This window comes from Pollicipes pollicipes, unplaced genomic scaffold, assembly GCF_011947565.3.
Source record: "Pollicipes pollicipes isolate AB1234 unplaced genomic scaffold, Ppol_2.1 Scaffold_3447;HRSCAF=4054_pilon_pilon_pilon, whole genome shotgun sequence".
NCBI classification, from domain to species: domain Eukaryota; kingdom Metazoa; phylum Arthropoda; class Thecostraca; order Pollicipedomorpha; family Pollicipedidae; genus Pollicipes; species Pollicipes pollicipes.
This window is the reverse complement of record NW_023596297.1, coordinates 34,877,656-34,902,646: the sequence shown is the minus strand read 5'-3', so window position 1 is coordinate 34,902,646 and position 24,991 is coordinate 34,877,656. Positions and strand designations below refer to the sequence as shown.

Genomic DNA, 24,991 nt, shown 5'->3' with positions numbered 1-24,991 from the left:
TAGTTTGCGAAGTTTTACTTGGTGCAGCGGTGAATCGTTTGCTATTGGTGGAATAAATAATCCGTGAGTTATCGCGGGCTGATGGACATCTCACGCATTTCAGCGTAACGTTTTATCATGCCAGAATTACTCTTGGTAGATCCATGGAATGCACGAAACCAGCACTGTTCGCTACTCACCAAACGTTTTCAGTGCTTAGGTAGAAACGATTTACATGCTGACATTAGGCACATCAGCAAAATAGTGTTCTTTACGTGACTTGCACAATTTATCGTTCCAAGAAAAAAAATCCCTTGAATCTCGCCTAATTTACCTCCAAGATGAGATGAAGGCAAGGTGTTGAAATATGCACGAGGCAGAGAAGGGAATTGGTCCGGCAGGCAATGCAATGGCAACGTTCATTCTGATGTGCCCCTCACAAACTACATCTGTGTAAGATCATTAGCCTGTTTTCATCTTTCCCGGAAGCCCTAAGCCCAGCAAACAGAGAATTAATTCGTTTGCCTTAGTTCACACAGTTAAAAAGTTCAACAAACGACGAAACTAGCCTAACTTAGCGACCGCCCTGCACTCCTGTCCCTCCGGCACGCGCCTCTGCTGTGCGTCAGAGCCGCCTGTGTCAACACAGACGGCGCTGAGACGCGCGATCCGGACGTAGCCTACCCACACGACTGCGCCGCTGCGCAGGCGTCGTCCCCCCCCCCCCCCCCACCCTCCCAGCCTGACCGCTTCGATTGGGTCTGTATCACGGTCTGTTTGAACTGACTAGCTCCAGATCGACTGACTCGGCAGGAATCGGAGATGGGCCCGGCCGGCCGCTGTCGGCGGCGTCCGTCGGCTGGCGCGCGGCGCACGTCCGCGCGTCGCCGCCCGGTCGGCGACGCCGCGCCGCCGGCGGCCTTTTCCGGCGTTCGAGCCGCCCGGGCAGCGGTGGTTTATTGTGACCATACTGCCGAACTTTGCACGGCGCGAGGCCCAAAGTGGCCCAACTCGGGTCGTGAACGGCGACCGCCGGTCGCCGGCGGACCTACACATGCGTTCGACGGTGGCGACTGGGGCTGGCGGAGGCCTGGGCCGGCTGCCGGCTCCGCGGACGGCGCGTGCGGCCCCGCCGCGCTGACCGTCTCAGTCCGCGCGCGGGGAAACGTCGGCATGAGTGGCGTGTCTTCCTTGGGTTGCAGGAAAATAGTCGACTTTCACCATGGCGTATTTATGCCTCGTCTTAATAGAAATTTGTAAGATCTGGTCAAAGAGGAGGGTGGAGGTCGCACCGGTGGGTCTCACCACTAAAACAATGCGCATCGAATTGTTAGGCGTTGAGCTTGAATCACGAAACATTATTTTTTATACGCATGTGGGACTTTACCCCTGACGTGACTAATTCCAGAACGACGAAACTAGATTGTGTTTCGCCACGGGTGGAAAACGACGCCTTGTTTGTCAGTTCAAATGTTAGCTTTACTTTACAAAGCTTTTAACAGACAAACAAGTCTGAACTTTCCACGCCCACCGCGAGCACGGAATGTGGCTGGGACCATCTCAATACCCATACAGCCGTCCAAACGCCTTGTAGCTGCTCCATTTTTAACGTAAACTACTGTTTGTGTGGTCTTTGGTCTGTGCTCACTCTGAAAAAGAAGCAGCCTGAAAGCTCATTTCTGCTGCGGAGGCCAGCTCCATTTTTGCTGTCAGTAGCAAAGTTAAGAGAGAAACCGCAGGTCGAAGATCGCGCGGCTCGCGTGCCAGGCACCGGCTCAATCACGGCTGGAATCAGTCGAAATCGAACTCGATACCACGTTCTCTGCAAAGGCGCACGTGAGCCTGAAAAAGAGCGCTCAACTTCGGCAGAATGGGAAAGGGCGCACCAGCCGCGCAAATGGCCGGCCGTGCCGAGCGCGACGCAATCAACACGCTTCGCGGCACGCCACCCCTGCCGCCCCGAGCGCCGCCGGCGCGGGGCTCGTCGGGGCGGGCGGTGAGGGCGCGCCCCTGGCGGCGGCGGACGACGGAGGACCGGCACCGGCACCGGCACCGGTCAGCCGCTCGGCACCCGAGCCGCGTCCTGGCCAGCTGACGGGCGGCGGACAGGCGGCGCGGCGGGACCGGCATCGATTGACGGCGGCCCTCTGGACTCGAACTCTGCACTGCCGGGACGGGAGGGCCGACTGGGCCCCGGACGTCCGCTCTCCACGTCGCCGGACTCCAGCGAGCGCTGTCTCCCCCTCCCCTCCTTGGCGGCTCGTCGAAGCGCCGACGCGGTCCGTGGACTGACACAGTTTACGGCTGACGGGCCCAAATGAACGGCGTCTTATTAGTGGTGCTCAACGCCGTCGGCGGCGGCCGCGTATCGATCAGCTGACACAATAAGCGGACGGCGCCGATTTGTGGAACCTGCACCTGATTGGTGTCAAACTCGTCAGAACTCGCACTCGAAAGTGGCCCCCGGCGGCCCAGCTAGGCCGCGTAAGCCGGACCGCTGTCGACGGCGGGCGTCTCGCTCGAGCGGCAGCGGGAGACCTCTACCGGCGAGGGGAGGGGCTGTCTGAGGGAGAGAAGCGTCGGTGGGCGAGCGGCGGCTCCGCCAGCTCGGTTCGCTGCAACTGTGGCAGCGGCCGCTCTCAGCCTCACTCAGCGCGTCCGTGAGAAGTGAGCTCTGTTGCCCTGGTGCATTACAGGTGCAAGAGACTGGCCCCTTCAGCGGCCTGCCACTGCTCTCTGCCAGCCTGTGCGGGCTGACCTGAGTACGCGAAAGGCGACGTCTCTGACCCCGAGCAGGCGGGCGGGAGAAGCCTTCCTCTGGCTGGCTCGCCGCCGACGGCGCTGAGCCGGCCGGCTAGCCGACGTCGGCCGCTGGCTGCTTCGGAGACGCGCGTAAATCCTCCATAAACAACGCCAACGACCCCTCGCAGGCTCATCATTCAATCGGAACGGCGCGGCTCAGTCGTCAGTGGCCGCTGATAAAGGAAACCACCCCCGCCCGGCCGACGGTGCGGCGAATATTTAGTCGGGATATTGCTGCGAAGACCGCCGGCCAGGTCGACATCGAAGGCGAGAGGCGGAAAGAGCGCGGAGAGAGGGCGAGAGGGTGCGGAAAGAGCGCAGAGAGAGGGCGAGACGGCACGTCGCCTGCCCCGGCAGATGAACTCATCACGCACCGGCACCGGCGCCAAACACTCAATTTACCCGCATAATGGATAGTTTTCGGAGCGGCGGCAAGCGCGGAATGCGGTCGGGGCGCCGCGACCGCCGTCGCCGACCACCTGCCGTCAGCTGGCGCGGCGTCGGGTGACGCCCCTCTCCCCCTCCCCCGACGGCGGCGAAGGGAGGGGCGGGTGCAGCGCTTCGGGAGTCTGAAGTGCGCCTGAGAAGACTGACAATGGGGCCGAGCGAGAGAGATGTGGGACAGGCAATGCTATGAGAAGATTATGTAACTCTACGTGAGGGAGAGTTAGGTGAGTTGTATCATGTTGAGTGGTATCAGGGTGATTTATTCCAGATTTATGTGACGGTTGGCAGTCTTGAGTCACTCAGCTGACGTACAGCAGGTCACTACTTTTCAGTCTACTCCGACCTTACACTTGCACTTGTGTTGGGGTGAGCGTGACACGTCTGTTTTGCATATCGTTGAAAACCACGGCAAGCGAACGGGATGCAAATGTGTGTTTAAGGGCTTAAGGTATAAACTGGACCAATCTGCATGTTATGCTGAGTGGTAGGAAAACACAAGTATCGTACATGTTGCAAAGCTTTAGACATTTGCTAAACAAGAATTTCAGGGTGGCGCCAACTTTCTTCCAAGATATCGGGTGGCGCATGTTGCATTGGCTGTGTAGGAGGCATGTTGTATCGTTGATATAATATACCGACGATATGTTATTAACTAAAATGCCGTCGGTGATTGACTACAAAACAAGGTGTGTGTCAATAGCAGAGGCAAACCAAGTGGGGAAAAAAGCAGCAGGAGATAGAGCAGCCCAATGACTATTGTTGTCGTTCCCAAAAACCCAACCCAACCACCGGTTACCAACCACCGGTCCAGAGCGGCACCAGGAGGGACCACGCGCCTCTCCAGCGTCACTCGAGCCGTGACCGCCGACGCGCCAGGCGGGGGGGGGGGGAGGGGGCGGCTCTCCAGCGTCCCTCGAGCCGTGCCCGCCGACTCGAGCCATGCCCGTCAACGCGCCGGGGGGGGGGGGGGGGCTCTCTAGCATCCCTCAAACGGCGCCCGCCGACGCGTCAGGAGGGGCTGCGCGGCTCTCTAGCATCCCTCAAACGGCGCCCGCCGACGCGTCAGGAGGGGCTGCGCGGCTCTCTAGAGTCCCTCGAACTGTGCCCGCCAACTCGAGCCGTGCCCGCCGACGCGCCAGGACTCCTGGCAGGCCGCTTGGCCGGGCGCGAGGGGCCGCGGCGGTTGTGGGAGTCGCCGGCGCCGGCGGCCCGCCACTGCCCCGTGACGAATGGGCGACGGGCGAGCCGGCGCGCAGGCCCGCCGCCGCCGCCTTTGTCGGAGCTCGCTCCGTCATCTGGCGGCGGTGAGCGTCTGTCAGGCCCCCGGGGGCCGCGGCGGCCGTCATCGGTCAGTTGTCATCGCGCCGCCGCGGCGACCTCCTGCACTGATAGCGGGTCGTCGCGGCAGCCGCCCCCGCGCGCTGCGAAGAGACTCCCGCGATTTGCGACACCATGGCATTGCCAACAATGTGCCTCCACTGTTCAGCGCGCCTGTAGCAGCTTTTGCCTCCACCCGTTGTTCGCCGACAGTATTGGGTGATAATAGAACGTCGCGTTCTGCAGATCAGTGTAAATATCGCTCGCTGTGTCGCAGCGAGCGCACATCAGTGCTCGCCGTGTCCACCCTACTTTGGAGTGATGAGACGTTAGCGGTTCATTGAGATTTTTGCTAATTTCCGTGCCTTGAGCACAGTGATAGTCCACTGAGACAATCATCTTTTTTTTGGGGGGGGGGGGGGGCGGGCCCCGCTTGCTGCGATAAATAGTTACACCTGATTGGCGTGGGCCTTTTTTTTGGGGGGGGGGTTTACGGGACCTTCTGGAGCAGAGGGGACAGATACTGAAAAGCTGGCTAGCCCTGCAACGCCATCAGACCGGCCGTCTTTCAACAGGCATATTATTAAACCATGAACATTTTGAGTGACAGTCAATATCCCTGTTGCCACACCCGCCACACAGTATTCTCCACCCATGCTTCTGAGAAAAACATCCACTTAACTGCGTTTTCAAGATTTTACAAGAATGCTTTCAAGAAATTGCGAAGAGCGGGAATGTGATCGGTGCCGCGCTCTGGGAGGTCTCCGCGAAATAGGTGGACCGCGAAAACTGTTTTACTCGCAAAGTATTCGCCAACACAAGGAAGTGACTTCTGTACCATCGGCTTATTTTGGGGGGGATTTATCCAGGCAACTCTAAAAGAGGTCATCTGGTGCAGAAGTGGAAACGTTTGGTACTTGAAAGGCTTCCTTAAGCTTAGATGATTTATTTTTCGTAATTTCTGCAATATTTGGTGCTCATATACTATTGAAGTTATAGCATAAAAAGGTGTATATGGTGTTTTGGATTCCAATTGCATTCAGTGCCTTATTAAAATACCGGTTGCACATATCAACAGAGCGTAGACTCTTAATAGTCCAGGACGGCACTTACTTCTAAACTCCTTTAAGATGCCTATTAGAATAACCGACTTCTTTAAGATGACTGAAGGAAGCTGCAAGCCATGCATTTCCCATTGCAATACACTTCATGTATCAGAAGGTAACACCAGGAATGTTTTTGAAAATACAACTTTCGTTAACATCAACGATACTGGATTTGTTTGTGATCCTTTAAGTCAAGTATACTGAAAGCCAAACACATACTCGCATTAGATTCATATTTTTGATATCTCGAGGAGTGGCCAAATCGCAGCCAGATCCCAGCAGCATTTCAATTAGCCTTTACACAGCTGTTTTTTACACCACCATTTGTTACGGCGGCGGTGCACCTACCTCCATAGTTAGGCCTTAGTCTCTTGTCATAGCCCTGATGGAGAGAATCCAGAATTGCAGATAGGTTGCCGCCATTCTTCTGACTGAAAGGATCAAACGATAATCGTTAGCAAGGCGCTCGTACTGTCTGGGTATCAGACACTCCGTAAAATAGATAGATATACCTCCGCAGTCGTTTCAAATCTTTTGCATCGCACTCTGCAATAAATGTTCCTCTGTGTGCGGGTACCGAGAAAATTATCCATTGTGCCCCACCTAGAGCTGTGTCAAGGAAGATACAAAGGACCAAAGCCTACTAGCGTTATAAGTATGCTTCAGAAAGACATGTCTGTGAACTTTAGAATACAGGGATAACACGAGAATTTGCGAAAACGATTCCAAAATCATTATTTACAGCACAGCTTAATTGCGTCTTCAGCTACGATTAATTTAGCGATATCCTGCACCACCGGTTGCGGTTTCATAAAACTGCGTTGCTATAGCAAACCGTCTTGAAAGCATTTCCTTCCGCCACGCGCAATAAAAATATGGCAATTGTCAATGTGCCAGCAGGAAAATGCGGCACAAAATATCTAATGATTATGATATACGCCTCAAAATACTTTAATATGGCACGGTATTAATACAGGACTTTTTATTCGGCAAATATATAGGAGCCAGCCACCCGACTCGCGTGATATCGTTCAGAGGAGTTCTTAGGCAATGTTATCACTTTCAGTAAGCGCTGGCTATGTAGTATCACCAATACGGACTGTACAAGAGCTGCCTGCACATTCTACAACACGGGCGAAGACATGGGGGGGGGGGGGGGCGGGAGCGGGCCCCTTAGGCCTGCATTTTTTTACACTAGCACCGTATAGACGTCTCCATCCGTTTTCTCATGCTCCACTTCCTCTGCTGCTCTCCCCCTCCCCCTTACCCCCGCTACCCGTTACGAAAATCCTGGCAGTAACCCTCATCTACTCTGTCCGCCTTGCCCCACCATTCCTCAATACAATTTCAGCATGCAAATGAGGGAGATCGCCACGAACATTTCATGTAAAGGTATGATGCGGAGTACACCATGCGTCTGTGCCCATCCCTGGAGCCTGACTTTCCCTCAGGCTCCCGGGATGCCAGCCGGGGGTCCCTTCATCGTTGTCGAGAATGCTTCTGTTTGTCCGCCTGCCTCTTCACGCGGGCAGTTGTTCTGTGTAGGTCCTAAGATCCCGGTCAGTCTGCCAGCGCCAGCGCACTCTGCTCCCAGCCGGCGTGGGCAGTCGTTCTGTGTAGGTCCTAATAAAGGTCCCGGTCAGTCTTCCAGCGCCAGCGCATTCTGCTCCCAGCCGGCGCTCCGGCCCGACGGCCAACGAGTCGGTGGCGGCTGGCCGGCCAGCTCCGAACAGCTGGCGCGCGCCGGACCCGCACCGACCCCGCGTGCCCCGATCCTCCACATCCGACACGCGGACAGCGATCGGTCAAGAGTGGGCGCGTCGGCGGCCCTAAATTCCGCATCGGCCGTCGCGTCCGCCGGGCGCGCTCCGGTGGCCGCTCCAATTTATGGAGGGTCGTGTCATCCCCACCAATAGAGTGGCGAGGCCCGAACCGGGCCGGCGCCGGAGGCGGCCGAGTGCGCTCCCGCGGGAGGCGCCGGACGCAAAAACGCCGCGCCGCTCCGGCGACCGCGGTGAAAGGCGGCCGACGCAGCCCGACGCCCAGCGGGCCCAGCAGGATGCAGGCGCCGTTCGCATCCTGGCCGCAGCTTCCGTGTCAAAACGTGCCGCTTGACATGTGTGGTGCATGGTTCTGCATGCGTTCGTGTGCACGAGTGATGCCGGTCGCAGTCCAAAAATTTCGCCGACCAACAGCTGATGTAGACCGGCTTGGTTTTACATTTGCCAACGAAATGTTTAACAGAGATTTTGCATACAACTAAATGTTTGAGACATCTCGCATTTTATCGCATCACAAATCTTCAAAATTATAAGTAACTCAGTATAGGGCATCAATGTTGGGTCGCGGTCGAGCAGTCCTATGCTTGACGCAGTACATCTTCTCAGAGGAAATAATTTGTGCCTTGCAGGAAGAACGTGGACATCAACTAGCATGCGTTGGATATTCCCAGCAGTTACCGTAATTGCTCTAATGAACATATCACCGAAAACGCAGTATGCCTGGGCAAAACAGTATGTTGCTTCAATAAATTGACAAACTATGGAGAAACCAATGATGGCTACTATGCATGTCTGACACGTACATCTCTGATCTAAATACATCATCAGCTTCAATTAGAAATGTGTTCTTAAGCGTGTACATTTACACCGGAATTATTGAAAGGTATGGCTTAGCAAGTCAGCATACTGGAGTATGATTTCCAAACATGTTAAACCATCTTTGCTCAAAAGGACCACAGCACATGAACACAACAGTATCATACTCCACTTGGGAGATATGACAGGAGGTGCAGCTAACCGGCTGCACCAGCAGACAAATGTCAATAAAGCCATTTCAAACAGAAATGTTGGGAAGGTGAACGGCAACTGGAAGTAGATTTTGTCGACTTCTACCACACATCTCAATAAACAGTCGACCATCAGATAAACATGCTGCTACAAATGCCGATCAGGTGTTGCACAAGTGATGGAAAGGTTGCGTGCGGCACACAAAGTACCTTCTAAAAAAACTGTACATGAGGTTAGAGATGAAAATGAGGTTATAATACCCTGCTAAATACATGAGGTTAGAGATGAAAATATAACTGCAGGGTATTTCAGGCAGTGCCGGGTTCCATGTATTCTGTATCGAAACAATTTCTTTGTCATGTTTAATTTACTTTGTTCTTATTTCATCAAGTCCACAGTAATAAGTAGCGGAAGTCTATTGCTGCTTCTTCATCATTTTGGCCAATGCACTTATGGTGCATTGGTAGAGTCCCAATTCCGATTTTAATGCTTTCCTTTTTCTTTCTGCACATCTGCCTGACTTTACCTACTTGCTTCATATTCACGGTGCATTTGCATGATGGAAAGTTAGAAAAATCAGAAAGCAGCAAACAATTGGTGTGCAAAATATACCGTTATAAGCATTTGCCAAATGGAAAGCATCGGCTTATAGTTTGTTTTTTTTTTTGGTGTGGCAGGGTAAAAGTTACCAGTCCAAACAGCTGGATATTCCAGTATTGGCAACCTTACAGAATTTTACGCATTTTGGCAGTTTGGCATTTTGGCACATTTTGGCAACCTTGCGGAACGGAATAAACGGAATTTTAAAACATCCTACAGTAAGCGAATACCAACATCACAAAACCCCTGCTCATAACTACAGCTCAATTAAAGTTGTTAGAGAAGACTTCAACAAGTCATTTTGGCACTAACCTGTGTTGGATACCCGATTTTGAGAATCACTAAAACTGCTGTCTTCTTAAATAAAAGATGATTGGGGATCTTTACCTTTGTGTTTAGTGTTTTGGGAGCTCATGTCATCTGAGCGCGTAGCGTGTCAGCGTATGCAAGCAACTGAGGAAATGCCTTGGATAGCTTGATGAAACATCATGCGGTAGCCCGCCGTTGAACTTTCTAGAACTATATTTAGTTGTGGACCATAAAACAAATCTGACAATGGTCTGTTCCAGTGTCAATATTCAAATCAAATACCAATGTCAGTTTGGCCAACATTTTGAAATTGCTTGCACCCAACGCCGATTGTGTACGGTGCTAAAGAGTAACCTTTGCGCCAGATATGGAGAAATGTGGTGCAGTGACCTAAGACATAAATAAATATCCATCGCTTAAATTGACGTTTGCTAGCACACAAACCTTATACAGAATGCGACCGTCAATGTTGGACATGGGCCTGTCGGTTGGTGACGCCGCTGGTGGGACGTTCCTGACGGCCGCGACCGCCTGAACAGAGCAGACTCCTCCGCTCCGGACCCCCAGGCTCCATCGCCGTCGAGGCGGCAATCAATAGAATATGCATCAGTCAATCAGTCAATCAGAGGGGTGGCCGGTTGTTGAATATTTGATCTCGCCGAGTGATCGGTACGCGACGGAAGACGACGACGGTCATGATCGGAGACAAGGAACGTCGGAGAAGAGCTCCCTGGCAGCCGCTACGGGGAAGTTGGATTCAAGCCGCGGCGCTGTTCGGAGACCATCCTGAATTTAAACCGCTGAGATCCACGAGCACGCACTTGTCTTGCATTTGCTTGGAAGTTTTGTCCTGATAACATAAGAAATTTCGCTATCAGTGGAGGAAACTAGTAACTGCTGTTTGTTAGTAATTTAGCCCAATGCTTTGCAGGGACGGCTGTGGACATACTGCATATTCAGGGCATACGTTTCCGAGACACAAATTGCGACATGAGTGCATGGTGTCAGTCAACACTTTATTTTCCAGCTGGCCTCTAAATGCATGATCAAGCCAATGATTGGGTCCAAGAGTACTCGAACAAAGCATCGTTGAATCCAAGTCCTCGTTTCTTGTCCTCGGCCGCAGGCAAAGCACACGTCGGCGGCTTTCAATCGATGCACGCATTGCAGCACCGACAGTTCTGCGCCCAGCCGACGTCACACCCCCTACCAGCCTCGCCCCTCCGGTAATGGTGACTTGTGGTGGCCGGGTGCCCCATAAATAATCCTCTGACCGTGACACGGCCAGCCGCCCAGCCCTGCCGACTACCGGGACGCCGTCGGCGGCCGACTGCTCCCGACTGACGTCACTGGCTGACCCTGATCAGGCGGCTCGTCACTGGGGAACTCGACCGCCGCCGCCGCCGACCGTCACGGGACGACACGCTGTCCGCCGCTCTGAGCGGCCTATCCGCCGCGCGCACGCGCGCTGCCGCGGCACATCTTTCTCTTCTTATTTTTCTTCACGCGCATGGAGGCAGTTCGGGATAGAGCCGACGAGTAACGAGCCGACCTCTGACCTTTGGTTTCTGGGCGGCAGAGGCGAGGGAGCGCCGCACGGGAAACTGACGGGACGGACGACCTTGATCCCGGAATAGGCGGTCGGTTCGCCAAACCTGCGTCAGATCGCAGTGACGAGACCTGATTCGCTGCGGATCCAGCCGGGGTAGCACCTGCCGCGGTGTAGTGCCAGCCATTTGGCCCATGAGCAAAGCATAAACAGAGCACAGCTGACTGCTTTTGTTGAAGGCTGCGTAAGAGACAGACGGAAAAGACGATCTCTTGGTTTGAACCGATTTGCTATGAGTGATAGTGCATCGTCTATTTCGGGATGTTGCTGTGAGAAAACGATGTTTTTCAATGTCTACAGGGACGTGTTTTATACACTTTCGGGGGAGGGAAGGCTAAGCCCCTCCTCAAAATGATGACTTCAGTCACCCCAGTGCTTCGCTGGGCCTCCTAAATGCTTATGAGCAAAGAGGAAATACTGGGCCGAAGAACGGCAGAAAACTTATCCTATCTTTTGGTTCACTAGGTACCCAGACACATCACGAGGGCATGCGCTCCTCATAGAAGTGTTCCATGCATCATACCCAAGCAAATAAATGCTGACAACTAAAAAATCCAGAACTGGGCCTTCTGATTATACAGCCAAGGATCTTGTTATACTTCAACAGGACCTCCTGTTAAAACAGACATACTGATGCATGGGACCTCCCGATCCAGAACAGCATGCTTCCGTTCCACGAAGGGGCCTACAAATGAAGCCAAAAAGCCTCGTTATCCCAAAACGGGGTATCCTGGTCTGGAACCGCGGCCATCTGACGCGTGAAAGGGGCCTCATGTTTAGGAAATGATGTCTCCTGAATATAAAGGATGCCTCCTGACCCAGACCAGAGTAACCCAAGTTCGTGAGGGATGCTCCCGGGCCAATGAAGCGGCCTCTTCAACACAACACTAGACCTGCTGACCTACGGCTTGAGCCAATTTATTCATTGATATATCTATATACATATATATATATATATATATATATATATATATATATATATATATATACATATATATATATATATATATATATATATATATATATATATATAAGGAGGCCTTATGATACAAAAAACGGGTCTCTTAAAGTAGGGAAGGGCCTTGTGATTCCGCTTTATTACTCCCTATCTTAGACCTTCTTCACCTGAATTTGGGTAATCTGCGGGCGGCTGTAATGCTCTTAGTTTTGGGGAAAAGGGGACTCCCAAAAATTTGAAGAGGGCAAATGCATACTCTAGTCCACTGCCTGCCGGCAAGAGGAGAGCAAGCAACTGCTCTCTCTGTCCCCCCCCCCTCCCCCTCATCCTGTCGCGCCGCCCCTGCTTTCAACACGTGTCAAACCCTTGGTCACGCTATTGTCAAGACGCCACCCTGGACGCTCACTCACCAGTCCTTACCAATTCTGTCCTTCCAGTTAACGACATATCTGTTGAAAAGGTGGTGTATGTTTAGTCAGCTTTTTTGTCTAGGTACACCGTGGCAGTGAACTGGAAAATTGCATAGGCTCTCGGCCGTCCGTGCCACGCCATGCCGTTCTACATAAAACATTGCATTTACGCCACGGCCTCCTTCGATGAATGAACAACACCTATTTTCGTTGATCACAAGGCACAAATTACAAATTTTTAATTTCCAGTTAATTTCCAGTTAACGGCATACCTGTTGAGAAGGCCGTGGACGTCCAGTTTACTTTTCATGCAGGTGCGCAGCGGCAGTGTACTTAAAAATTTCCACGGGGTCTGAGCTATCCGTTCCAGGTCACGCCATTCTACATACAACTTCTTATTCACGCCTCGGGCCTCTTCCCATCAATGAAGAGCGACACCTATTTTCTTTCATCACAAGGACTCAAATTAACATTTGCATGTGAATTATATCTCATTTCAAGCTTCTCACAAAAATGCAATTTGACACCGACGTGAAATGGGAAGACGCTGCTCCGCAACAAAAGAATTAGGGATGCAACGAAACATTGAAATAAAACTTATCAACGGGGCGCAAATTGAAGCTGTCGAAATTTGTGAAGAAATTGAACAAGAGTTTTAGGTCTGTTTTAGAAAGTGACGCCCTTGTTTCGGACTCCAGGACCACTTGAAAACTTTGTGCAATGTTTTATCACCAACGTGGCAGTGTCTGAAACCGAGAGCGGATGATGAACATTTTGGCGTCTGTGGAGCCGTTGCTAAGTCGTTCCATTCTAGGTGCCGCTCGAGCAATGCGGCTAACGTCACCCACTTTAATGAGCCTGCCCTACACAGACCAGGCCTTCTCCACACATAAGCGATGCAAACATAAGCCTGTTGACTTGTCTCGCCAGCTTCTAACACTAATAGTGTGATCTGGCTAGCCCATTCTGCTTCGTTTCCCTGGGCTGCCCTTCTCCATCCAAACAAGGAATGGCTGAGTATAAGCTGTTCAGTGTCCATTGGGCAGCCACTGGGCGTGGGTGTCGCACGCCAATATCGGTCTGTTTAAAGTTGCGTCACTGTGTAACGTGGTATCATGTCTGATGATTGTTTCGAGGGGTGTAGTTCCTTTTTCAGTCGAAGGGCTCCAGCCTCTAGCTTGGGCTCAAGCCCCCTCACAACTTTGAAAAAGGTGGGGCAAATCCGAAAAGAAATCCGCTTATTGGCGCATTTTAGGGAGTTTTCCTCATGATTCACTGGTCATACTACAATTTATTTGCAAAAGTGCACCTCTTATTGATTTTAATATTTCCAGTCAACTCCCAATGTGATGATATTACAGGAAGATATATCTAATTAATTAAGGTAATTGTCCACTTTTTCAGAAGCATGCAGCGAAACCACGATAGCAAAACGGACAACGGCAAATGGAAAACAGCGGCACTGCAAGAAGCTACTCGTGCTATAATGAAAGAACTAGGATTGAGGGAAATCAAGCAGATGGGCGATTTGGTGTCCCACACTCCACCCTTCAAAAATATCACATTGGCAACTGCGAAGAGCCCCGCTTGGAGAAGTTTACGGCATTTTTACCAGACTTCGAGGACGTAAAAGCGCCACATGAATGGTTCAAAGAATCATTCATGTGGCGGATATACTTTATGGTATCATAAGGGAAAGTTAGCCTGTTCGGTCTATGATTTTCAGAGAGACGGAACAAAAAATACGCATCCATTCAACAGAAGAGACAAGCGGTTCGGACAGGGATGCAGTAGTTTTGAAGCCCCGCCCTAACATCTCGCTCAATACGCCGGAGAGCCCCAACATGACCCATAAGAAGTCGACAGATAGAATCTGCAAGCAGTTCTACAACATCTCAGAGATCGTCAGCAAGTACGGACGATATCCGTCCCACACAACATACAACATGGCCCAAATCGCGATCCCCCCCTGCGACCCAGGGCCCGACAGCCCTGTCCGCAAAACGTTGGCGCAAAGTGGGTTGAGCTCCGACGGCAAAGCGCTCCAGGCCGGCTGCCCTAATCGGTATGTGATTACGTCCGGTGCGAACATCCTCCCACTGCTGATTCGGTGGGCGAATGCGAATGAACCCGCCTTTGATCAGCGAGGCGCCGTTAGGGTTAAGCAGAGGGATCCGTGCCAACAGCTGGGCTGCTACAAAGCTACTCTTGAACTGGTTAACGCATTTCTTCGCAGAGTACGCTGGCCCCATCAAGGGAGGGAGGGCCTTGCTGATCACGGACCGCCACAGCAGCTTCATCAGCAGCAGCTCCACCGCGCAAGCATGTTCCCACAGCGTGCGCATCGGGACGATCCGGCCGCACAGCTCGCACATGGTACAGCCACTGGGCTTGACCGTATACGGTGTGCCGAAGAACGCATGGACTCGTCAAGTCAGTCATCAGCATGACCTCAAACCGGGGCCAATAGTCACCAACGGGCAGTTGGCTGGTATTCTCGCTCAGACTTGCCGTTCCGTCCTGGGGAAACCATGCCACCATCACCAGCTGATTGGAGGCCAGTACTGTTTACACAGTCCATCAGGATCGTGTGATGAGAAACCAGAGGAGTTTCGCTCACAACGGGATTTTTAGCGCAAAAAGGACGCTGAAATGAGGAACGCGACCACGCCGGAGCAAGTGGACAGGACCGCGACCGCGCCAGAGTAGGTGGACAGGACTGCGACCGCGCCAGAGCAAGTGGACAGGACCGCGACCGCGCCAGGGTAGGTGGACAGGACTGCGACCGCGCCAGAGTAGGTGGACAGGACTGTGACCGCGCCAGAGCAGGTGGACCGGACTGCGACCGCGCCAGAGTAGGTGGACAGGACCGCGACCGCACCAGAGTAGGTGGATAAGACCGCGACCGCCCCGGAGCAGGTGGACAGGACCGCGACCGCGCCAGAGTAGGTGGACAAGACCGCGACCGCTCCAGAGCAGGTGGACAGGACCGCGACCGCGCCAGAGTAGGTGGACAGGACTGCGACCGCGCCAGAGCAAGTGGACAGGACCGCGACCGCGCCAGAGTAGGTGGACAGGACCGCGACCGCGCCAGAGTAGGTGGACAAGACCGCGACCGCTCCAGAGTAGGTGGACAGGACCGTGACCGCGCCAGAGTAGGGGGACAGAACCGCGACCGCCCCAGAGCAGGTGGACAGGACCGCGACCGCTCCAGAGTAGGTGGACAGGGCAGCGGCCGCACCAGAGTAGGTGGACAGGGCAGCGGCCGCACCAGAGTAGGTGGACAGGGCAGCGGCCGCACCAGTTCGGGTAAACAGGGCGACGGCCGCATCAGTTCAGGTAAACAGGGAATCGGCCGCATCATTTCAGGTAGACAGGAAAACACGAGACTGAGGCGTGTCAATGACATTTATCCCGTTGCCCCCAGTGAGAATGGCTCCTAAACTGACATCGCGAGCCAAAAACAAAATGACGCCCTCGCGAACAGTTCAGCTAAAGCTTGAAAAGCAGAGCGGAACGAAACGCAAAATGATGGCGTTGGCGACAGTAACAAGGCGACGAAAGTGATCAATAAGGCAGGTCCCATGAAAGACGAAGAAGCATGTACAGATTGCGCAGAGTTGCGGGATGTTAGAAGCCATTCCTTCAGTGAGTGGGCTGCTCAAAGTTGGCGAATGAGTTGCTTACAAATGGTACGCCCGCTGAGATGTTCATTTGTGGTTTCTGCCGCTGAAGTGGTGTGTTTTTACATCCTTTTCAGTCAAACAATGGCTGAAAAAACAACGGCGTTACTGAAATGTAGTTTTACTTCCGTGCCTTATCATGTCATTGGCTTCTTATAATCAAAAACCGGGCCAGAGTATATCCAGGATTAATTTAACACAATCAGTAGGTAGTCAGTTAAGGCCACACTAAAGTTTCTGGATTCCCGAACATCATTATATGTTGTGCATTTTATGCGTGGCAAACGCATACAAACGATATATAATACATACAAACAACACAAACGTGGCATGGTTTGGAATTACGTCACGGAATGAGCTTATTGCCGTAACTCAATTGCATGCATCACTCAGAGCCCATGCAGAGATATTTTGCCTTTCCTTAAAGTTAATTAGCATTCCCACACAATTCCTACGAGCCGTTCAGTGCCGCATTATTTGAACGTCAGGTCATTTGTAATTTGGAACTAGAACCGTCCACGCCTTTGTTGGTATAAATGAGTCTAACAGCACAGGTCGTTTCGATTCAAATGTGAAAGCAATCTCGGTAAATGCATGACCGATATTAAGCCGTGGGTGGGCACACATTCCCAAGTATAAAAGTTTGTGCACTCAGTTTAACAAAACTGATATAACCACTTTGCATTGCAGCCAAATCGCTTAATTGTGTTTAGGGAAACGCCTGCCAAAATGCTGGGTTTGCACTGACATATCAATATTTTGCATATCTTGCGCAGTTCTCAAGAAAATCCCCAAAAGTCTAGAGGGGCTGGGGCTGCTCCGGCTGATCGACAACTCAACGTCAAGTACCACCGCCAAACAGTTTGATGAGGAAGCCAATGTGATATATATTCTACGATTTACTATACCTGTGTATATCTTTACCTACATACAGAGAGAGAGAGAGAGAGAGAGAGAGAGGAGAGAGAGAGAGAGAGAGAGAGAGAGAGAGAGGACGAGGAGAGAGAGAGAGAGACGAGAGAGAGAGAGGAGATGAGAGAGAGAGAGAGAGAGAGAGATATATATATATATATATATATATATATATATATATATATATATATATGTATATATATATATATATATATATATATATTCTCCTAGAACATGCCCTTCGGGTATTTTCATTTCCTCCGACAAATATTCATTAAGGGACAAGTATGATATGCATACATGCCCATACATGCATGACATGTATGGGCTATTCCAGCTCGCTTGCCAATTCAGCCCCATTGAGAATCCGTTGTCGTACTGCTGAGGCGCTCACGTCTGCTCCAGCCCAGACTGTCGCTTATGCGTGCACAAACACTGGCCCTGACCTTCGCTGGCAGCCGTGTACGGTGTAGTTAGTGCATAAACGTTCGTTTGGCAGTCGCCGCGTTTGCCGGCCGGTTGTTTCCGTTTGTCAACAGCCGTATTGATCGCACCGGACGCGGCGGCGGCGGCCGGCGGCGCGCGGGCGCTCGGGACACATGCGAATGTTATGATGATAAATGGCAGGCGCCATGAACTGTGGAGGTGCACCTGAGCGGGCGACGGACGGCGCGCGACGCGGCCACCCCAACTGGCCCACTTTTGATCGCCCTTGGGTGCAAATGCCAATAGACGTGCAGGCTGGAACAGGCGGCAGCCGGATTGATCGACTCCGCTGGTTCCCCCGCCGCCCTGTTTCTGGGGCGACGGACGGTGCATGCGGCGCGTTTGTTTTGGATTTGACCTGTGGGCTGACACACGAGGAACGAGACGGCACCATTGGGCGCGTAGAGTTGATGCAGATTCAGTGGCTGCAGCTTCAAACGCAACCACTTCCTTTCTCTGTGGTATGTGTGCACTTGCCTTGCATTCTTTGGGCTGAGCGTTGCTCCAGCAACTTCCCATTTTCTTTTATTTCGTTTATTTTCAACAAATGAAATGGCTATTTTTATGGTCGCAATTTATCGCCGCGCGACAGCAATCGACAAGCGCTCCTGAAACACCCCTCAGCGCTCCTGGGACTTCCTCCGGTTTGGAACCCGTTGGCATCACTCCTCTGCCAGTAAGATCCCTTCCACTACCCTCTCATCACGAAATTCTAAATCACATCTCCGGAATCGTTCTCCATCCCTCCTCTACCAGCTGCTCTTACTCATGAGCCCCTACCCACCCTTCCAGCATTCCTGAACCTTTCCCGGAACCTTTTTCAGTACCTTTCAGTAGCGTCCTTGGCTCCACCAATGTTCCTGGTCCCTCCACCACCACCCGGGGCCCTACGTTCCCGCTTGCGGTCCCTCCACACTTTCTCCGGGTCCCTCCACCACCGCTGGAGATCCCTCCATCCCGCCCCGGGTCCCCTCAGCGGCCGTGCGCCGTCGTCGCGGGCCGCCATTTGCCCCGGACCCCCCCGGGAGTGGCGCATTCGTGTGCGCCGCTCGCGGCTGATGGACGACCGTCTCGGGCGAGGACGACTTTGATTGGGACGAGATGGGCCCAGCGAATGGGCTTCGATGCACTCCACCGCACGTGGCGTGGAAAACGCTTTGATAAACGCAATTTACGGAACCGCATCGATCGCCGTGCGTTAGCTTTAAAGATGGCCATACTTCGCTCCACGGGGGCCTGGTGAAAAAGGAATGAAGGAATCCAATTCAGTGTACCATATAAAATCGGTGATAAATCGTTCCATTTCCTGTTAGCTTTTTCAGGAATTGTCATTTCAATGAAAAGCACAAAGCATCGAGGAAATTCGCACTTCCCGACAAACGAACCAAGATAATGGAAACTAAAGTCGAGAGGCTCCAAATCAGGGGAGCTAGCACGAGTTTGATAAAGTGGACTTCGTATAAAAACAAACTTGATATAAAGCGCTAGGGAAGCTTGATGCAATGCCATACTTTGCTGAATCATCATTCATGGGTCATGCAACAAATATTGCAGGCAAGGCTTCAACTCTTTTATATGGAAGAGGATACAATTTTAGGTGTGGTAAACCAGCAGCAGACTGTTAAAGCCACCTACGAAACAAAATCATTTTCGCAGCCTTATAACACGAACCGTCGTTACACCAACCGAGCTGCATTACGTGTGATCCTTTCAGCCACTTTCTCGTCTGCGCACGGGCTGACAACAGGTCCATACCTAATGCAATAATCGTAGCTACCAGTTCGTGGAAGATACAACTGTAACTGACGAACTTAGGCGACGGAAGGACACGCCCAGTTGTCCTAAGCCAGCTTGACCTCTGAGGTATGGACGTCTCAGTTTAAATTCAAAGGTCAACACCTATTTCAAGAACAGTACAGAACTGAGATGTCAACCGTGGACCTCACTATAACTTTTGCTTGAAGCTTGTGAATTGGAAAAAGTGAATGAGGTTGTCAGCTTATATTGTTTCTGAAAATTAAACATATATAGTACACTTAATAAAAGGATATAACAGATTGTTAACCGGACAAAAACAATGTACAGTTGCTCATGTCGAGGGTTGTAGCTTTTGCAATTACCAGGAAAACGCTTTGCTGATACCCAGCATACCTACCAGAAGTCAGTAAGTCTTGTCATTTCAGCACTACAATGAAACATGGCGCACTGTTCTTATCACTTTAGCACATCTGGCTGCACAACACACATTAATTGTTCGTCCTCTGTCATGTTTGGTAGCAACAGGCGCTTATGCCAACTCGTTTTCATGTTCTTAACATCAAGATGTGCCCAAACTTTTCTCCATCCGATCTTATCCCGCAAATAGTTTGCGTACGTCATCCACTGTCATGACTAACTCCGAAAGTTTATTCAAATGAGATCAACTTTTTCACGTCAGCTTTCTTCAGCGCAAGTAAGGCTTACCAAGTTCTGAGGAGCAAACCAGATTTAACGTCAAGGCAGGATACCCGCAAGGGATGGGATCGGCAATGGTAATCACCTGAAAACATTGGATCGAAAGACGCATAGCCAGTCGTTTTGAAGCATGTGATCTTACAGGTTCGTGCCTTACATTCACTTTCTCCACAAAGTTAAATCAGAAAATGATATCGGCAGTTGACAATTAGATCTCTTTGGTGGGATCAATCGAGGAGAATACAATGCACGCCCTTATAGCTCTTGTCGTGTAAACATATCAACCGAAAATAAATGAATAATACGCAGCAGTGTGATGCCGAGACATTTACCAGTTTGAAGAGTTGTTGAGCCTTAATTGTTTGCATCTGTTAATACGGCAATACCCGTAAAAACGCACAATGTAGTGTTCTGCGTCATGGAACAGGCCGCAGATCAGTTACAGTTGCTATGTGTTATGACACAATCCCTCCCCACTTTGCGGTATAATCTACACGTGTATCCAATAACACTGAGACACGGCTCCTTCACCACGACGAACAAGCCTCTCCAGTGCCGAGGCACCGCGCTGACACCACAGTCGTTCGGCTGGGCCCTGCGCGGCGGCATGCCCCCGCTCTTCCGCCCCGCTACCAGCAGAGTTGGGCACCAGCAATGCCACGCCGGTCCAATGCAGGGGCGCCCGCCACCAGCGTCCAGCGCTGGCGGAGCCAAAGGGCTCAGCGAGGACCATGTCTTGTTCGCCAAAATATAAAAAAGACAAAGCTGTTCTCTATCCATGCTCGGTGTCCAGACACTTATCCCGGCCTAGGCACGGCGTTGGCCTCCTCCCTGGATTCTGTGCTGGGCCCGTCCGTGCTTTCCGGGACGCTGGCTCAGCGCGCCCGGCCTGCGGCGGACGGCGCCTGGTGGTCCCCGGCCGGGCGCAGCGCTGCTCTGTTGGGTCGGCTCCATCGCCGGGCCGGGCAGAGCGGCCGCTGCGCCGTGCCGCGCCCATGGCCCAACTTTGCGACAAACGGCGGCACGCGGCCGCCGGCGGGCCGTCCCTCAGGCGGGGCACGTCCACGACCGAACAGCGTCGTCCGCCGCCGGCGCGCCACGACCGCCGCCGCCCGACAAACTCGATCACGGCGCTCCAATCAGGCGCGTCCGGCGACACGCAGCCGGCCGGCGAGACGGGGGCCGCGTCGAAAGGAGCAGGGCGCGGGTGGGGCGGCCGCACCGAGGGGGCGGGGCGGGCCACACAGGGAGGGGCGGGGCTGCTCCGTCAGGTTTGACGGGAGCCGTAGCGGCACAAACAGCAGACTGAGGCGGTCTCGCATTGCAACGACCAATTTAATCCACAGCGCATGAACTTGCTGTGAACGGATACGGAGCTGTCCAGCGCAACCGGATGCACGACGCAAGTGATAGCTCTAGATAGCATTCTTCCTGGGCAGCAGTAGATATTTCTTTGTTTTCTTCCTCACTTTGTTTCCATTGTCATAACCGCCATACTCTTGCCTGGACCATCCTTTCCCTACGTGGCTCTTATTTCCGCTTTTGTTTATTTCTTTCAACCTTCATTTCTTTCAACAATTCCTCCTCTTTCCTTCGATCTCTCTCTTTCCCTCCCTATCTCGCCAGCGTTTCATCTCAATATCCCGGCGCGCATCTTCTGCATAAACAGGCAATCAAGCACCTGAATGCAATCGTGCAAAGAAAGGTATAACTTAGCCTTTCCGGCTGATTTCGACGTCACCATACACGCTCTGCCTGGGCAACAATCCAATCACATCTTATTGAGCCACTGTTATGTATTCGGTGGGCGTTTCTCCTCTTCCATTCGTTCTCCTCCACTTCCCTCGCCGGCACCCAGGGCGTTCGCAGCCGAGTCAGGTCCATTCAATCAGGTGCAGGACAGTGTGGGGCGGATGCGACCGAAGCGGGTCGATAGACTGCCCCTAACAGTTCGCCCCCCCCCCCCCCCGCAATGGACCCGGCAGCCCAAACGGTCAATGCAAGGTGGAGTCAAAATCTAGCGCCAGCTCGCAGCGCGCCGCGCCGGTTAACGCCTCGCTCTGAACGTCCCGGCCGGCACGGCGACTGGACGAGACCAGGGTGAACGTGCCACTTCAGGACGTGGTCGTGGCAGTCGGTGACATGCCTGTGATTGGGTGACCGAGGTCACTGTGCCTGGCGGGGAGTGGAAGCCGATGAATCAAAGCCCCGAACTGGGCGGGGCACCTGGGATGTCTCTGCTGACGCCCAAACCTGTCCTGGAGCTCGGCACACTGCAGGCACCCGGTCAGGCACCCGGTCACCTCACTGCAGGCACCCGGTCACCTCACCTCGTCGAAACGACAAACGCCTTTGCGTGACTTAAGCCAGTGGCGATCCGGTACTGCAATCATTGAAGATCTTTGAAATCCGACGATGTTTAAAAAAAAAACGATAGATCCCAGTGGTGTGGCCTTGAGCCAGCGGCAGGTCTTCCTCGTTGCTTACACGAGCTTCTTCGTTGTTACCTCATAGACGGCCCATTCCCTTCGACCAGGCGGCCCTGAACTCGTTCGGCGATGTACACTCGTTTCAAAAATGCCATGCACTTATCATTGTGGGACAGAGTTCCACTGGGATAAGTGACACGTCTTGATAACCGGAAAGTCGGTCTCCAAATAAAGCAATGCGATGATTATTTGGGTCGTCGCAGTTTTGCTAGATCCATTCGCTAGATCTCTTTGTACTATAGTATATTTTTGCTGCCTCAAAGAAGCAAAGCAACCCACGTCTTGGCCATATTGAGACAGTTATTATCAATCGAGTAAAAATTAGCACGTTTTGTCTCACGAAACTGAAAGGTTCAGATCAGAGGGAGGCAAGGTGACAATACTTCAAACCTAACATACACCATCGTTAGGGCCACAGGGACTTATAGGTGGGAACGAGTCTCAAAACTGCAGGTGCGAGATATATTTTCAGTCTTTGGTATGGCCTCTATTGGACTAAAATCGCAGTCTTAGCAGATATGGCAGAGTTTTAGACCAAGGCAATGCATTGATTCACCACATGATTTTTCAGGTTTGACCTCTATCCGATCATGACGTAACTACTTACTTGTCCTGCCGAACTCGCCGGCCGCACTGGCCTGCGCGAGCGTCGGCGGGCAGAAACGTGAGATGTGATGTGATGTGATGTGTGGCGTGTGATGTGGTATGTGAGGTGAGGCGCGCGACAGGATGTCATGGCGTTTGAAACGAAATCATTGGCTGTCCATGCCTGTTTTCTACCCCAAATTGTTTCAGTTGTCACGAAACTACGCTGAAGAAAAGTGATGTGGCTAAAGAATGCCATTTATTTACATGGAACCAACCATAACCGCTTGCTTTGACAGCTTGTAACGATTACTGAAAATCTGCATGTTGTGTGTTATGCTAAAGACCGGCACTTAGTTGCGCCTCGGCTGACGTGCTTCAATAGCATGCATTTTTAAGTCGGACTGCGCCACTTCGCCTCCGTGTCGGACACCGTCCAATTCACGGACGATGCATGCAACACATAAATAGGTGGACGAATGTGTGGCATGGTGGCCACTTCAGTCTTGTCGCCGCATAGCAGGCATTCGAAGTGGTTTGTACGCTCATTTGGCGTGTTAAAGAGGTTAGAACCGTCTTCACGGTTCTTGCGGGACAGACGTTGTGAAACTTACAGACTCGCACCCCCGTACGAACGGTTCTGGGAGAGCGGAGCTGACACCTGAGCAAAACGGGAGGGCAAAATACCACCCATCCGCAGCAGGATCTTGCCAGAACACGGGAACAACGACGCTCGGAACGACGAAACGTCAGCCACGCACGGGCCTTTCGAAGCGCGGTCGACAACACGCACGGCGCACGTTTACCACGCTCTCGGACGCTCGAGCCAGTGGCTGCGGGCGCGCGCTCGCGGCTCGCCGGCAGCGGTGCCCGCGGCGCGCGCGGCCGGCTCGGGCTGCCTGCCGGCGACACCGTGACATATACGGCTGGCGGTCGGCGCGCGCCGGGTGATAAACACGCCGGCGCCGGACAAAGGAGAGCGCTGGAATGCCCGGCTTTGACGCGCCGCCAGAGCACAGCAGCAACTTTTCACGGTTAAATGTGTGCAATCATGGGTGATTTGTCACGGTCGAATATGCCATGGGGCACGCGAAGCTCGGACCATCAGCGTGGTGCCGCCCCCCCCCCCCCCCCCGCACGCCACGCCATAGGTGCTTCGCTGGAGGAGCACAGCGGCGTCGTCGTCAGCGGCGGACCTCCAGACGCTTTGACCTTCAGCTCTTTTCACGCCATCAGGCACTCCCATAGCCTCTTGTGCTGTTTGATGTCAGATGCAGTTTTTCAAAATGTTAGGGCGGAGCTACAAAGTATTTCTGGCTCAAATTGAGACACAGAAAAGTAAGAGTTGGCGGAGAGGTCGTTCTTAGCGTCTAACGCCCTGCTCCCTTTTACTTTTGCGAGGCCCGAAGGAAACGAAAATGATCACTAAGGCATCTCGGTGTAGTCTGCATTTGACTATAATGATACAGGGCTGCTCCAAGACGGAGGCGGTCTTGACTGCATACCATTACAACATGTAGTGGTCGTCCGGTACATCGCTCATGAATGTAATGGGGAACGATATGGCTCAAAATGACGTAATAATGGTATCTACATGTTTAAGTGCAATCAACTCAGCCAAAAAGACGTTTTCATTTTTCATATGAAGAACTGAGTCAATGATGTTCCCAACGGTGAACAGCAGAACTATTTCCCTCTTTCGTCCTTTTTTGGGGGCATTGTCGCCGTATTCGGTACTTGGTTCCGCAAGGTTTGATACGGTTTTAATCCAGGCTCGCTTCTTTCGAACGTGAACCACCGTCCATCAAGACGTCGTGACCCGCTGCTCTCGACGCGATCTAGAACCCGTGACCCTCCAGCGATCTGACCGCCACTTGTTACTTCCGTGACCACGACTCCATGTCCTTCAGTGGACAGAATCACTTCCCATCCCATCACTTTTGCCTTTTGCCTTTCTAGCGGTCGCAGCCTTCCGCCCCGCTGCTGCAACACAGTATCCATGCCATGGCAACCATCCGCCTCTTTCGTGACCATGCCGTGCTGTCCCCGTGCGACC

At 52.5% G+C, this 24,991-nt stretch overlaps 1 protein-coding gene across 3 annotated transcripts in view; it reads right to left on the bottom strand.

The window, feature by feature from the left end:
• The window catches only part of Rdl (Resistant to dieldrin), a 73,071-nt gene that overhangs the window by 32,594 nt on the left and 15,486 nt on the right, over window positions 1–24,991 (bottom strand). For all 3 annotated transcript variants that reach the window (XM_037214098.1, XM_037214097.1, XM_037214100.1), the window contains one exon: window positions 6,000–6,082. In XM_037214098.1, coding sequence (XP_037069993.1) covers window positions 6,000–6,082 — 83 coding nt within the window. Of the gene's footprint in view, window positions 1–5,999; window positions 6,083–24,991 lie in introns of those variants that run through there.